Consider the following 16549-nt stretch of genomic DNA (forward strand, 5'->3'; position numbering starts at 1 on the left):
TCTATTTCCCATCCACTCATCAAGATCCCTCTTGAAGAGGGCTAGTGAGGTGCTCTGCTTGACATGTATGGGAAGTCTGTTCCAGAGCATCGGCAGTCTCTGGGTTATGAACTTGTCCCTCCAGCATATTCTGTTGATTGTGTTAATGAGGTTGAGGTCTCTGGAGTATGTGGTGCGGAAGGATTGTGGTTTCTTTAGATGTAGCATTTCTAACAGAGCTGGGTCAGACATGGCTTGTAAATCAAGCAGAGATTGCCTATGGTGCCGTCCCCACAACACCCCTGGGCAGGCATTAATTACACATTAACACACACCCTGTTGGGCATTATTGCTTACGTAATGGCCTCAGAAGACAGAAAAAGGGGAGAAGGCAAACTAAGTGACCCTGCAGGTGTGCTCACCACTACAGTTAAATTTGTGCAATAACAGATAATACGGAGACACCAAAAGGATCATATAAAAACCCCTTTACATACTCTGCACTGCAACCTCTTAGCTTTTGGGTAAAATAATTAGCCTGAGGGCATCTGTTACTACTTTTGCAGCAGTGGGAATTTGTTAGGGAGTTTAGAGTTCCGCTTTGGCAGGGGAATGACTGTGTTTGAGGAATGCTGTTATTTTGCTGTAAAAAGAGGAACGCAAAAGTGACAGAGGTGAGGGGATAGGTAATTTGCAGTGTACAGTGAGACTGTTTACAATCAAATAGCCTGGAATTACGACTAACTAACAATAGCGGTGAAGTTAATTAATGAGTACCATACAACAGATATGGTTCTAAGAGCTCTTGAGTACTTTCAGTAAACAGTAGCCTCAACCTCAGTACAAGTTGTTTTTACTGTTCTAAACACTGTATGTAAATTAAATATGCTGTGTTACACTCTTAGCTATACCAAAAGGGGAGGCATAAATAGCTATAAAAAGTCATAGCTTAATTGTTTAATATACCCGACATGTGGAAAACACATAGAAGCAGTATTACACAGTTACAGTTTAGTGGCAGAAAGCAAGGGTGTGAAATCCATAGCCTAACTACTTACTTACTAGTAATGGTTCAAAGAACAGCAAAAATAACAGCTATAACATTAAGATAATTACATCAGATATAGCCATTATAGAACAGAGGGTCTAGAAAACACTAGGATTTACAAAAAAGTAGCATTTAAAAACATAAGTATAATATAGATACTTTCCTGGTGTGCACACAATGCAGACGTGGATCCAGTACTCATACCTTAGGGGACTAAAATTGTTTTACAAATGGTGGCCTTCTATCTCACTGCTATTAGTAAGCTCCTGATTGGGAGAGTGGGTACAGACAGTGAGCTGCTTGATTGACCAATGGGAGATCAAAAAAAAAAGTACAGATAGCCTGTTCCTCACCATTACAGAAAATGAGCTTCAAAAAACTATCTGTATACAGGTACTTCTGTCTAAATTATGAATTCTAGTTATTTAATAAGGATGCTTACTCCACTACGTGGATAGCCATCCATCTAGTGGAGTAAGCCTTACTTATCTTTGTAGAGTCCTTTTGAAAGTGTCAGGAATCTCTCTTTTGGGTAAGATATCTCTTACACAAGCTGTGATTCCAAGAAAATGGTCAAAAGTCTTTTTTGACTCTCTCATACACATACACGATTGTGTTCCTCGGATGTTATCTAGACACCTCAGTTCAAAGAGCTTTTCTACCACAGGAAAAAAATGGATCCTTATTTAGACCTGTTTCTAAGGTTTTTCATTCAGACTTTAGTCACTGTGAGGGAATGCCTCAGGATTTTGGGTTTCTTGACATCTGTGATTCTCATGATAGCCCTGGCATGACTCCACATGAGAAGGATACAGTGGTATCGGAAATCACTTTCTTCCCAACATCAACACTCTTTATCTTTTCAAATCCCAGAGCTGGGGTTTGTCAGAAGAGTAATCTTTTGGTGGAGACAATAGATGACCTTAAATTCAGATCTCCCCTTCTCTTTCCTTACTGCAAAGCAGTTAGTCAGCACAGACACATTGGACTTTGTTTGGGGAGCAGTTACAGGAGTGATAAAAGTAAAAGTGCAGGGGTGTAGGACATCAAGAGCAGCCACAAGCACATAAATAGCTGGGAGATGCTTGCTCTGATCAAGACTCTGAACCGTCTTTGGCCCCAGGGACCTCTTCAGACAATACCACTGTCATCAACAAGCAAGGGGGGAACCTGGTCATATCCCCTTTGCAGACTAGACAGACTAGCCAGTTTAGCTAGTTGGGATATAGCTTCACAGCATAGTTTCATTCTACAGGTGTTCTACAGAGCAAAACTGTTTGGCAGACAAGTTGAGCAGGATCAGGTCAGACTCTCGTGAATGGAAACTCGATCAGGGTGTCCTGCCAACATTTGATCCATTTATGGGGAGTTTGTCAAGTAGACCATTTTGCTTCCTCTTTGACCAATCAACTAGCAAGATTCTGTTCCAGGACCCTATGCAAGAAGCCCTGTAAGACGGGTGCCTTTTCTTCTATAGACTGGAATGTTCCTGAATGCCTTCACCTCTTTCATTAATATCTAGGGTACTTTTGAAGATTCAGGAGGAATCCTTGAAGATCATTGTAGTGACTCCTGCTGGTCTAGTGACTGTGGTTCACTCTTCTTTCAGAAATGGCCAGAGGCAATTGCCACAAGCTTCCACACAGACTGGATCTACTCACACAAGAACAAGGGTGTTTGATGTATTCCAGCATCAGTCATTTTCAATTGACTGCCTGAATGATAGAGTCTTAATTGCTTTTAAGCATCTGTTTACTGAAGATGCACAGCAGGTACTAATACAGGCAAGAAAGCCTGCTGCTAGAAGAAAATGGAAGAAGTGTACTACTTGGTGCCAACAACATAACCAGCACCCATTCAGCACTAGGTTTTCTCTGGTTTTACAATAGTTGTGTGAGTTACTGTCCAACGGCCTTTCTTATTCCCCTGTCAGGGTTAATTTATCATCCATTTCAGCATGTCTGCCCATAGATCCTCCTCTTTCAAGACACTCATCTCAAAATTTCTTGAAAGAGGTTGTGTGTAAGAGACCACAAAGTAAATCCAAATGACCAGGAAAAGCGAAACAATAAAGCACAGGACGGCACTTAAAAACTAAACCGAAGTTTAATAAAGCACGAACACAAACTGCATTAACGTCACACAATACGTTTTCGTTTCTATGACTTCCTCAGATATGGGCTGATGAAATACAAAATCCATTATATAATGTGTACTCTGCCCTAATTAACCAATCAAAATGCAAAATAGTCAAATGTGATGTAAAAATTCATATAAATACAAAATATTCATACAAAGGACCTGTTGCCCTAATTGTTTGAAATTAAAACATATAGCAATTTGTTACAATAAAAATAATGTTGGTAAAATTGCTATTGATAAAGAGCAAAATGAGAACTATAACACGGAGACGTATTAATGTACTGCTTTCCCATTCTTACAAGTTCATGTAGCACCGTCTGGTGGCCAAAGAATTCATAAGAAACTTCACCTTATCCTAAGACATACCTAAAAATTTTGATAGGTTAATTAGGGCAGAGAGTACACATTATATAATGGATTTTGTATTTCATCAGCCCATATCTGAGGAAGTGATAGAAACGAAAACGTATTGTGTGATGTTAATGCAGTTTGTGTTCGTGCTTTATTAAACTTCGATTTAGTTTTTAAGTGCCGACGTGCCGTCCTGTGCTTTATTGTTTTGCTTTTCCTGGTCATCGTTTGGATTTACAAGTTACGATTTGGTAACCTTGTGATTTTTGTTTTTACTTGTTTAGACCACAAAGTAAACTGGTAGCCCCTCCTTAGGATCTTAATTTTGTGTTACAGAAGCTAACACTTGCCCCATTTGAACCAACTTATCTAGCCGACTTGACATTCTTAACATGGAAAACAGTTTAACCGAGTGTTCTGAGGTCTGCAAGGAGGATGTCTGAGTTGTAAGCTCTTATTGGTGAGTCAACCCTACCTCATTTTCCTTAAGGACAGGGTTTCTGAGAGCTAATCCTTTTATGCCTAAAGTGGTATCCAAGTTTACTTTAAGCGAAACTGTCCATCTCCCGTTTTTCTTTACTGCCTCTAAAAATGAGGGAGAAAGTATACTTCGTACCTTGGATGTCCACAGATAACTCTGGTACTGCTTTGACAGAACTATATCTGTCAGATCTTTGGTTCAGTTATTTTTCTTGTGAAGGTAACAAGGGACAGCTGTGTCAAAACAGACTTTCTCCAAATGGTTGTCTTATATTCACCATACAGATCTATTCCCAGCAGGGTCAAGGCCCTCTCTGCCAGGGCATTGACTTAATTTGTGGCTTTTTGGAAAGAGTTGGATTCTAGAAATGTTCTATAAGGTGCTACTTGGTCCTTTGTACATACTTTTATAAGGCACTATAAGCTTGATTCCTTCTCTAGGCCCAAATCAAACTTTGCTAGGACCATTCTCAAGGGGTTCCTGGACTCTCTCCTCCTTCCAACTCCCAGATGTAGCTAGCTATGCTAATCTACCCATATAGCTAAAGCTACTGCAGCAGTGATCAGTATGATGAATGTAGTACAGTTGTGCAAGTTGAACTTATCATAACAGTAGATGTTCGAATGATCAATGCTGCAGTAGCCACTTCCTCCACCCCCCTTGTTTTTTTGTGTGTTTGTTATGGCAGGGTGTGGATATTTATGTTTTGTTGTTCCCAGCATAGTCCTTTCAGGGCTAAGTGTCAACTGTCTGGAAACCTCTGAAGAGCTTTGTCTACAAGCTTGTCTTTTAGTTAGCTCAGCTGAAGCTTCTTGACATTTTAGACACACAGGAGGAGCCCTAAAGCTAAGGAAGCTGACCAGCCATTATATCTGTAGTGGGATTTAACCCATACAACTAAGGCTACTGCAGCAGTGATCGTTTGAACATCTACTGTTATGGAAAGTTCAGCTTACACAACTGTACTTTTTGTGGAGGGAAACAACTTATCCAACTTAACTTTTGCCCTGTTTCCCTCCCAAGTAAATGTCTTCAATTCTTTATTATTTATGGTCCAGAGGTTCTCTGGTTGATATAAATAACCCTGACCTGTATACAGTATTAAAGTGACTAGTATATTTTCATTGCTTGTGCCTTAGTCATTTTTAATTTTGAGCCCTACCATTTGAGCCCCTGAGTGTTAAGAAAATGTCTTGGCAGTGAGCCAGAGACTGCAGGGTGTTAAGATTCTCGTATATTTGGACAATTTGCTCCCAACTGCAGCAAACTTAGAGGATTTGGTTTCGGCAGCTGATGCTTTGCTGCATCTATTCCTTTCCTTTGGCATAACAGTCGGATGATCTAGTTTCACCATGGGAGTCTTTGCTGCATCTGTCCAATTCGTTGGGCATAAAAGTGAACACTGACTAATTCCAGTTGCACCATTGCAGGTCCTCACATTTATTGATTGTGCACTGGACACTGTGTCATGCAGGAATAGCCCTTTCCAGAAAAACATCCTGTGCAATGAACAGTACCCAAAATTCTTCAGTTACACCCGGGAGCCACTTGTCTAAAAAGCATCAAGTCAGATGGTAGCCACTGTTTTTCATACTCCTCATACCACATGAGGGTGTTGCAGTGGACCAGACTTTCTCAATGATGTCAACATTTGTGTCTTCTCACTGATCATATAAAACTTACCAGAGCTTGTGAGGATCATATGTGCTAGTGGTTGCACACCTCAGTCTTTCTTTGGGCGGTTCCTTCTGTCTCCCACTCCCAGTTGTCATTGACAACAGTGAATCATCTGTCCTGAGGTAGAAAAGCACTGTCAAGAGCAGGTGGACCAAGGCAGTCCTCCTGACCTTGCAGATATTTCAAGATTCCCTCCTTCAGGATATATTTGCCACCTAAACCAACAATATGCTGTGGTGTGCTGTACATAAAAAAGCAGGGAGAAGTGTACTGTTAACCTCTATGGTAAGTGATGGGGGCATGTGAATGAGCTGTGTCTTCAAAACGCTTTCTGATAGTGCCCCGTATTCCTGGAAAAGCCAGTTGCTTGGTGGGATAGTCTCAGCAGATGCCAGCTGATGCTGCAACCTTGGTCCCTCAACTTGAGGGTAGCAGGAAAGTTTATTTATTTATTTAATTTTTTGTCACTGGGGGAAGCCGTTCTATGACCTTTGTGCACCCCTTGAGCAACACCACATGCAGTAACTTCTTCCTGATCCCCTTTCCAGGGTTGATGTCCATGGAAGGCCATGTTCAAAGGTGGCTTCTATGATTCCTGTATACCTTTCCTCCTCTTCCTCCAGTACCCAAGTTCATTTAGGAAGCTGAATAGAATAAGTCCTGGGTGATTCTTATAGCCTTCTTTTGGCCTCAACACGTATGGTTCTCCCTGCTTTCCAATGTCTGTTGTCAAAATTCTGTCTGAGTCCCTTCAGGACCCTGTTGATTCAGTTGTCTAGCAGACCTCACCCAGCCCTTCATTCCCTCCATCTAGCCACATGGTTTCTTACATTCTTTTTATGGCTAGGGGGCTGCATAGCCACATAGTTGTCCATATCCTTATTTTTTTTGCAGACGTCAGCTATGAAGTGTATATATAAAAGTTGTATATAAAGCAAATATATATAAAAGAGTATATATATATATAACAGCAAATCTTCTTGATTTGCTTATTTGGGCCATATACAAAGGGGCTGGACTGCTTTTCACCTTGCAGGTGCAGATGACTTAGATTACTTTTCCTAAGATTTTTGATACAGACCTTATTTTATATTTCCATCAAAATCCAAATGTGTGTGTCTTTAATTTTCTCCAAGGGCTTCATAGGTCTTCACTTGGTTCTTTAAAAGTATGTAATGCCTTTCTTAATGGAACATAAGTGATGTTACCCTTCAAGGATCCTGTTTCCCTTGGATTTAAATTTTGTACTGGAGAAGTTGACATTGCCTGCTTTTAAACCAGTGTTCAAGGTTGAGCTAAAATTTTGGCATGGAAGAGTGACTTATAGCCATAACATTGGTAAGAAAGCTCTTTGAGCTTCCTCCATTGTGGATTAGGTCGCTCTGTTTTGTTCGGCAAGAGAGAATAGTTCTGCTCAAACAACTTTTACGCCAGCATTGGTTGCTGACATTAGTGTAAACTGATACTTTAATCTGCCTATATTCTTTCAGAACTGTTCAAATTAGGCTGAATGTTGTCATTACCTTGATGTGTGTAGACACTTGAAATTTAATCCAGACAGAACAAAATCATTTTGTAAAGTTTCTCAGTTGTATCTGTCTTAAGCTATCAATAAATGTTCATCCTAAATTGCTTTCAGACTGCATTAACTTCTGTTATTCAAAATAAAAAAAAAATGTGCCAGCAGCACCTACAGCACATTCCACTACAGCAGTGGGTACCTTTTTTCTTATGATTGCATGTTTGCATGGTTTAAAAAACGATGTGGCATGGACTGATCTGTGTACTTTTCACAAGACACTTCAGAATGGATGTGATCTTAAGGTCTACACCCTCCTTTGACACCACAGTGTTTCAAGGGATTCTTTCATAAAACTACCACAGGAGTTGAGTTTGGGACTGTCTTCTAAAGGTTATAGAAGTAGATTAACTAGACCACATGAAAGACAGGAGTTGTGTACTTCTAGCTATTTCATCTTTATCTCCTTATCCTAAGTGAATGAGGTATAGAGATGGAGTCTTTGGATAGTGTTTGTGGTCTTTGCTTTTGTATCTTTGATTTTTGTTATGATGTATTACCTTTAGATCATAGGAAGTTACTAGGCTATTGACCTGAAGGTCATTTCAAGCCTAGCTGTTTCATCCCAATGTAATGCCATAGATACTGTAGTCAGTACCCATGATTGTGTTTAGAAATGACTGCCCATGTCCAGGAGGGTTATGGGCGCTATCCCCAGTGCAAGTTTATTGTGCCTCATCCACTCGTCCAGGTTCCTTTTGAACAGTGTCGTAGATGTGCTCTACTTCACATGAATTGGCAGTCGCTGGGAGACAAATTGTCCCTCCAGCACATCCTGTTCAAATTGCAGGCCATATTTAGTTCCCTGGAACAGGTAGCTCTAGTCCTAGACCCATTTGATTTATGGATGTGCAGCAGATTCATTAGGTTTAGATCGGGTATTGCTCTGTAAGCCAGGCACAAGTCTTCCCTAAGAAGTCTATACGATACAGAGTATAGCGACAGGGACTTTAGTCGGTCTGTGTAAGACACGTGCTGGAGTTCTGTGATCTTCTTTGTTAGAAATCTCTGCGGTCTCTCCAGTTGTTGCAGGTGCTTTGTATGGTACATACCAAAAGGGGGGGCATGTACTCTATTATGGGCCTGATTAATGACGAATATAAAGGAATTAAAAACTCCTTTGCTCTAGAGGTGATGCGTTTGCTAATCAAGTGTGCTACGTGGAAGGCCTTCCTTACTACAGTAGACATGTAGTAGTCAAAGTTAAGGTTGCAGTCTACTTGTGATCCCAGATCTCTTACCACTTCATTGGTACATAGGGTATTGTTAATTTGATAGTGTGAAGGGACATTGTTTTACCGAAAGGAACTATGATGCATTTTTTTGCGTTCATTTTGAAACCGTGACTAAGATACCAGTTGTTGGTCTGCGTAACACCCTCCTGAAGTACACTGACATCATTTGGGGATTCAGTAATTGTAGCCAGTTTGCAGTTGTCCGCAAACTTGGTCAGCCACAGCACCTTAGTTTTGGCCTGAACTTCTGAGAAGTATGTACCAAACAGTAGGGGGCCCTACTTCTAATTAGATATAGAAAAACAGTATGGGCCATAGAACCTTTATGGGTAAGGGGAGAAGTTTTATCCTGAAAACTTTTCTTGTGTTATGCTGTCCTGAACTTAAGTCTCCAGTCCAAAAGGCTATTGAAGTGGATGGAAAAAGATCATACATGTTTGTTATAGGAGTAAGTAAGCACGTTTGTTTTGTCGTTATGATAGAATGTTTATGGTGTATTTTTGTCTATTTATCTAATTGTTCTGTTGATTTTTAGGCAGCAGATTGTTTTCCATGAGAAAATAAAGTAAGAAACCTTCCGTATATGATTTGCTGAAATTGTTGGTCATCGCTGAGCAAGAATCTTGTCACTTAAGTGCCTAGTAACCCTCAGGCCTTCCCTAATGGGACTTTGAGTCTGATCACTCATAGTAATTTGAGTGAGGGCACCAGGGGACTGTCATCCAAGTAGCCACGAGTGGTAACTAGTGCCTCTACCAGTGCTTGTTTATTGTTTGCATACTGGGGGGGAGGGCACAGTTTCATATACATGTAGGTTAGTCTGTATCCACCCCCGTATTGGGGCCCTGTGGTAAGTAATGTTCTCCTCCCCAGTTGCAAGGAGATGCTCTGTGACCTGTTAACCAGGTAAGTCTGGCTTAATCCCTAGACTAGGGCCTGAAGGTATTCTTTTCTGTCTGTTCACAGCAAACAGGCACCACACTCCCCATCAACAGCTAGACAGTATTCTGGCACTGACTATGGAGGCATTTCTCTTTTAAGCTGTAACCACACCTCCGTGGCGGCTGACGTGAGCACCACATCACTATGGGGCATCCTGTGATACCCCCCCCCCCCATATAACATGTGGATGCTACTGTCACCTTCTTGGGTAGTCAGCACTGAACAACAGGCTTTCCCAGTGTACAGCCCCGTTTGCATTTTGTACAGTTGCTGACTGGGAAGTGGATGGTGAACTGCTGCTATCCTCTCTATTCCTTTACCCCTGCCTAGCTCTTCCATTACCCAAGTCACTACTCTGCTCATGTGGGTAATAGGGCTTTATCCCTGTGTGCCATAGAGCCAGGCTTATCGTGCTGTACTTGCTTATTAACTGGTAGCATCCAAAAGCACAGTACAGTACAGCAAACTTTATAAAAATCTGGTAAGTTGCTGCTTTTTGTGTGTATTTAGCAGAGTACAGAAACTAATGTGCTGTATGTGTTTATCTAGCAGACTACAGACAGTAATGCATTCTCTTTTTTTTCAGCTTGAAAACTATTTTGCTAGTCTCAAAAATCCAAAACTCAGGGTAAGCTGCTGTTTTCTACTTTTTTTGTACAGGTTGGCCTTTGTCATATATGTGTGTTATCTTGTAGTGTTGATGAAGTTTTACTTTGAGTGACATTTGACTCTATATAAAACACTTGTGTATATTGTTTTCATGTTTGTGATAGGTCTTAAAATACTGAACTTCAATTTTCTTATTACAGTTGCTGCCTTTGTTCAATGGTAGTCATCCCTTTGCTAGGATCAAGAGAGCAGACACACACCTAAGATCCATGATTATTTACTGTCATTCCAATGTTTTGTATGTTCTACACTTCATTAGAAAGCTTCCATGTTCAGTGCTTATTGAGAATAAACCTAATACCCACGTCTGCCAGATCATGTTTATTGATTTGGTTTTTGAGTCTGTTGACTGTTGTAGTTCATGCTGTAAGGTTTGGTAGAGCTGAACTGTAGTTTCAGTACTAATACTTGTGTTAAGCTGTATGTTTGTGATAAAAGGTTTGTTAAAAAAAGGTCAATAGGTAACTTATCAGTTTACTGTGTTACTTAGCACAAAAGCAAAACCAAAATGCTGGATTTAAAATTGCAATGCTTGGCATATCATAGATCTGCAGTGGACCTTCATTATACATTAGAGATATGGTTTGCTGCAACTTCATGCATGCTCAGCTTGGGGGATACTTCTGCTGAATACTTTTTGTACCTCTTGATAGCTGTGGGTCCGTTGCTTGTCCTGTCTTCTAATTTCAGTTTCTTCCCATCATTGAAAGCATTTGGTTGGCTTTTGATGGCCCCAGACTGCATTGTTATAGATAAAATGTTTTGCCCCATACTATTAAAGGTTTTGATCTTTGGGTCATGATTTTTACCACTCATTTTTATTTTCTTGTAAATTTCCCATTTTTCTCAGCAGTGTTTTGTCTTACCTTATGAGTTTCTGCCTGTCAGTGCATCATCCACATGGTTTTACCTTTTACCTCCTTTTGTTGTTTTTTTTTTTTTTGAGGTGTGGTTGGACCTGCAAGATTGGCCCAGTGGCACCCCCTTGCTCCTGCATACAGATGACCATTTTTCTTCTGTTGGATGAGACGCTCCAACCCATTTGTACTCCAGTGGAAGTGATAATATGATGTTAGGGAGTGAGTCAGTCTGCTCATCCTGCAGATTGCGTTATCCCCACACCCACGGTACCGTATGTGCTCCACAATAGCTGCATTCAGGAAATACGTGCACTCTGCCACGTATGTCCAACCTCCCAGGTAAATGGTTCAACACTGTGCAGTGTGGGTACATTAGACTGTTAACTTCTGTTGATAAACTTGCATTTCTGTAGGTGGAGTCAGTTCAGTGAGATTCTGTTAGATAAGTCCCTATAGGGGAACCCTTCCACACAGAATTTTTGCCATTTTAAGAAAACATCTCTGCATTTTATTTGGTGATTAAAAACAGTATTTCCCCTTTAAGAAACCTGGTATATTTTTCCCCAGTATCAGACGTTCCTTGTCAGGGACCACTAATTTTAGTTTAGGGCTTATTTTTTATTTAGTTAGTTATTTATTTAATTTGGGAGGTATGTTTTGGTAAAAGTGTAATGTTTATGCAGACTTTTAGTTTTGAGAATTTGAGTGTTTTACAGGGGAAGAAAATGTTTTATATGGATTTTAGTGCCTGTGTACACGTCTTGATAGCTTGCCTGTTATTTTTTTCTGTCAGTTTGCATTGTAGATAAGTGCTTTGTTTCTGACTGGGATTTTTGTATTTTTCTGTTGCTTTCTCAGAAAAAGGGACTGTGGGAGATAAAAATGTGTTTGGTGCCTGTGAAAACTTGACAGTGTAACTTTCACCGACTTGTTCTGGCACTACTTACCAGCTTTCAGCTATTGTCTTGTGTTTCAGCATGGATACTTACTTCAGTAGTGCTGCCTGTTCTCCTGCTGTAACTTAAAAGAAGAAACAACACAAAAGAGCCCATGTTAACCACTACAGGCTCAGTCAGTGCCTCAACCATTGGTGAGTGAAACTGTAGACTCTGACCCATGGGAGTGTTTTCCTGGTGTGTCTCCTGCATACTTCAGTTCAAAGAGCTTTTTCTTCCCCAGGAGAAAGTAGATCTATATCTAGATCTATTCCTGTGTTTTCCATTTCAGTCCAGGACGTCAGTAAGGGAATTTCTCACAATGCAAGGATTCATGGCATCTGTAATTCTTATGTTTCCTATAGCCATACTCTACATGAAAACAATTCAGTGGCACCTAAAATCTGTATGTTCCCGACATCAGCAGCCCTTGGTGTTTCCCATTCCAGTTTTAGGGTTTGTAAAAAGGGAAACTGCTTTGGTGAAGTGACTAGATTTATCTGACTCCATTTCTCTTACTCTCCCTTCTAACTCCAAAACCGTGTGCAACAACAAATGCCTCAGACTTTGCTTGGGGAGCTGACCAAAACGCAAAAACTTAAAAGATATGTTGACTTGCAGATGCACTCAACGCTCTCAATTATCTGCGTTTCCCTACAAGTGATTACAGATAGCACCACAGTGATGTGGTACATAAGTAAGCAGGAGAGTTCCAGGTCTTACTCTGTGCAGATTAGCCATGGTATCCTGGGACTGTACACCACAGGCTCACTCTACATGCATTTTTCATTCTGTCAGAGCAAAACATTATGGCAAAGCAGCTGAGCAGGACCAGAACAGACCCTCATGAATGGAAATTGAATCGGGGGGGGGGGGGGTCTGTCAGGATTTGATGCAGCCATGGAGAACATGTTGTGTAGATTGATTTCCATCCATTTACAACAAAACAAAAAAAACTGTCAAAAGTCTGCTCCTTGAAAACGCATCTATTCTCTTTTTCTTCAACAGGAATGCTCCTATATGCCTTTCAGCACTTCCCCTGATATCCAGGGGAATTCTAAAGATTCAGAAGGACAGGCCAAAGATCATTGTGGTGATTCTATTCTGGCCCTCACAGGGTTAGTTCTCCCTTCTTTTGGAAACGGCCAAGTTCACTTACTACTAACGCCTCACAGATGTGACCTTCTCACACAAGAAGTTGATGCTCGATGTACACTAACTTGAAATAACTTCATGTAACTGAATGATAGAATGTTAATTTTTGATGATGTGCAGCAGGTATTAGAGGCAAAGAAACCTACTACTAGGAAATAATTTATTAGCAAATGGACAAGATTTTCTTATTAGTGCCATACAAAGAACTAAGACCCTTTTCAAGGTAGATCTTCACTGTTTCTCCAGTATTTATGAGAATTATTATCCTCTAGTCTTTCATATTCCTCTGACAAATTCATTTGTTGTCCATTTCAGCATATCTCCCCATAAATGCTTCACTTTTTCAGTGCATTCCCATATAAAGATGTTTTGAAAAGGGTTCTGCATACCCCTCCACCTAGAAACAAGTGACTGCTCCTTGGTGTCTTAATTTCGCTTTGGAAGAATTACATGTTGCTCCTTTTTAACCAGCTTATCAGGCTTTGACATTCTTAATACAGAAAATGTGCTAATTGCTTTAACTTCTGCAAGAAATGTGTCCGAACTGTAGGCTGTCATTGTGGAGAAGGCTTATCTTATTTCCCACAAATGTAATGTTTGTTTGTTGATTAATCCTTTATTTATGCCCGAAATGGTATCCCAGTTTACTTTGAGCCAAGCTATTCACCTCCTGTCTTCTTTCCAGAACCTAAAAATGAGGGAGAAAGGATTCTTCTTACTTTGGATGTCCACAGACTATGTAGATACTATTGTGACATAACATACACCTTCTAAATTCTCATTGGTTTTTCATTTCTTATGAAGATGAGGAGAAAGGACAACCTGTGTCAAAGCAGACTATTTTTAAATGTCTGTCTCATGGTATCTCCTTTTGTTATTCTCACTGTAGCAAGTCATTTCAGGCAGGGTCAACTCACATTTACTAGGCCTTGGCTTCATCTGTACCTTTTTCGAAAGGGGTGGACTCGAACAATTCTAGATGTAATAACATAGCCCTCTGTACTTACTTTTACAAAGCACTTTGAACTGGACTCCTTTTCTAGGTCTAGAGCAGGCCTTTTAGGACCATTCTGCAGAGGCTCCTAGGCCCTCATCCTTTCTCCTCCCAAACCTTATAATCTATGCTATGCTGCCTGGATAGCTAAGGCTACTGCAGCAGTATTAAAGTGATGAATGTAGTACAGTTGTGTAAGTAAATGTACTATAATAGTAGATACTTCAGTCAGTGTTACAGTAGCCATTCCCTCCCTCCACCACCCTTGTTTTTGTGTGATTTTGTTGCCAGGGTGAGGACATTGATTTTTCATTACATAGCATTAATTTCTCTCAGGGCTGTAGTCCACCTCTTTCAGTTGACATGAACGCTCTGAAGGGCTTGTTATCCACACTATTGATTTTCTCCAGCTCTGCACAAGCTGTCAGTGGTTTGTGCACATTGAAGGTGCTCTTAAGCTTTGGAAAATGATTGGCTGTTATATGCTTGGCAGGATATAAGCCATATAGCTGTGGCTACTGCAGCAGAGATCACACAGACATCTACAGTTATGGTAAGTTTACATAAATGTGTACTGTATAAGATCACCTGTATTATTGTCTATAAGTTCAGTTGTAATACGATGTTCTTCGTGTTTCACTGTTGCAGTCATCACTTGTGGGTTATCCCTGCTGTGGTAGGCCTCTGCCGGTCCAAATACCAAAGTCAGTGTTTTTCTGCGTCAGCTTCTGTCGCTTGCTGTCTGACGTCAGGTTATCAGTGCTATAAAGGAAGGCTGCCAACACCATTACATCAGTCTTTCTTGCCGTGGAGCCCATAGCAGAAGCAGTTCACAAGTGTGCCGATTGGTCACTACCAGAGTCTGAATTACAGCTGAAAATGTCTAAAGCTAAGTACAGCGTTGGGGATCCTTTTTTCTTGCACTAACCGATGTCCGAAAAAGTTAACAATTGTCTCGCCTGTGGAAAGTAAATGCCACACCGAGATTTCCATTCATAATGCGTCACTTGTTTAGGCCCAGACCACGACATCCCCCGTTGCCAGTTCTGTGCCCTCTTTAACACGAGAACCATTCACCGTCGAGCTCTTTTTGGAGCCAGGTATTTTCGTCTTTGGAATCCGAAATGGCGTTAGTCAGCCAACAATCCATAGACATTCCGAGAAAATGTAAGAATAAAGATAGAGACAGACCACACAAGGTTAAGCCTCCTGACGACTCTACTGCTAAGCAGGTTGTCAGTTCTCCGGAATTCAGTGAGGAGCCTTTGCAGCGCATGATGCCCGATTCAGTACCGTCACAGGCCTCTACTGTGACCCTTGCTGCAGGAATCTTCTTTGTCTTCTGAGTCTTTGGTTGTCTCTGCCTTGGTTGGGTCCGGAGCCGCAATGCAGGCACCGGCTTCCGAGGAGGTTTTTTGCACTACCGAAGCTAGACAAAAACTGACCTCTTCTCCTCCGACTACTGTTTCTCTCAGACCAATGGTTACTCTTAGGCCTAGAGGCAAAGGCACTCCTAGGGAAACTGCCTCTAGCCACCATTTTGCTCCTGCTCCACCACCCCAAGCTCAAATGCTTAAAATGGCGGGAGGATCTTATCACCTTTGTCAGGGGCAGTCAGGCCGCACCTTCTAAAAGGAAAAGAGACCCTTCCCCTGAAGTACTGACAGAACAGGATTCTGAGAAGTCTGATTGTTCAGATTTTAAAGAGGAACAACAACCTCTTACTGCTTATGAGGATTCAGATGTAGGGGAATCCATTCCTTCTGCCTCCCCACCAGAAGATCTTTCCTTTGGAGAAACCCTTCACACCCTCAGGGAACATTTCCAGTGGGAATCCCAGGACTTCCGTCAATCTAAGAAAAGACTAAGAATTTCTAGACCTGCCCCAGCACAGACCCTTAGCCATCCCTCCAATTTTAGAGGTGGTTGATGAAGTCTTCCATGAATCCAGCTTAACTCCTGACGCCCTCCCACCCGCTCCCAGAAAACCTGACTAGTATTACAGAGTACCGGATTCTCACAAATACCTGTACAGAAATCCTGCTGCAGACCTGGAGGTCATTACACAGAGACCAAAAGGAGCTAAGGCTAGTTCTGCAAAGAATCCTACTCAGCCTGACAAGGACTCCACAGCTCTGGACAGATGGGGTAAAAAAGTATACACCTCTGCAACCTTAGCTATCAGAGCACTCAACTGTCAGTTCCACATGTTAAAATATCAACAACACACTTTGGAACTGTTAAAACAAAAGATTTCAACATTACTTGACTGCCAATTCGAAAGAGTTAGCTAATTTACTGCACTGTACTTGTCAAGTGGCTAAACGCTCGTTACACTGTGTATATGATGCCCTAGAAGCCTCAAGCAGGGCAGCAGTGTCAAGATCTGTCTTTGGGAGACGTGCATGGTTGAAGGAACAACCTTTCCTTGATCATGTCAAATCTAAATTACTTGATGCACCCTTGGATAAGGACCACTTGTTTGGAGTAAAAGCAGAAGAG

At 41.2% G+C, this 16549-nt stretch overlaps 1 protein-coding gene across 1 annotated transcript in view; it reads left to right on the plus strand.

The window, feature by feature from the left end:
• The window catches only part of LOC122787868 (histone-lysine N-methyltransferase, H3 lysine-79 specific-like), a 2114473-nt gene that overhangs the window by 905747 nt on the left and 1192177 nt on the right, over positions 1-16549 (plus strand). Inside the window, exon 12 of the mRNA XM_044054784.1 lies at positions 10021-10062. Coding sequence (XP_043910719.1) covers positions 10021-10062 — 42 coding nt within the window. The remainder of the gene's footprint in view (positions 1-10020; positions 10063-16549) is intronic.

This window comes from Protopterus annectens, chromosome 13.part0, assembly GCF_019279795.1.
Source record: "Protopterus annectens isolate FY-2018-M chromosome 13.part0, PAN1.0, whole genome shotgun sequence".
Classification (NCBI taxonomy): Eukaryota; Metazoa; Chordata; order Ceratodontiformes; family Protopteridae; genus Protopterus; species Protopterus annectens.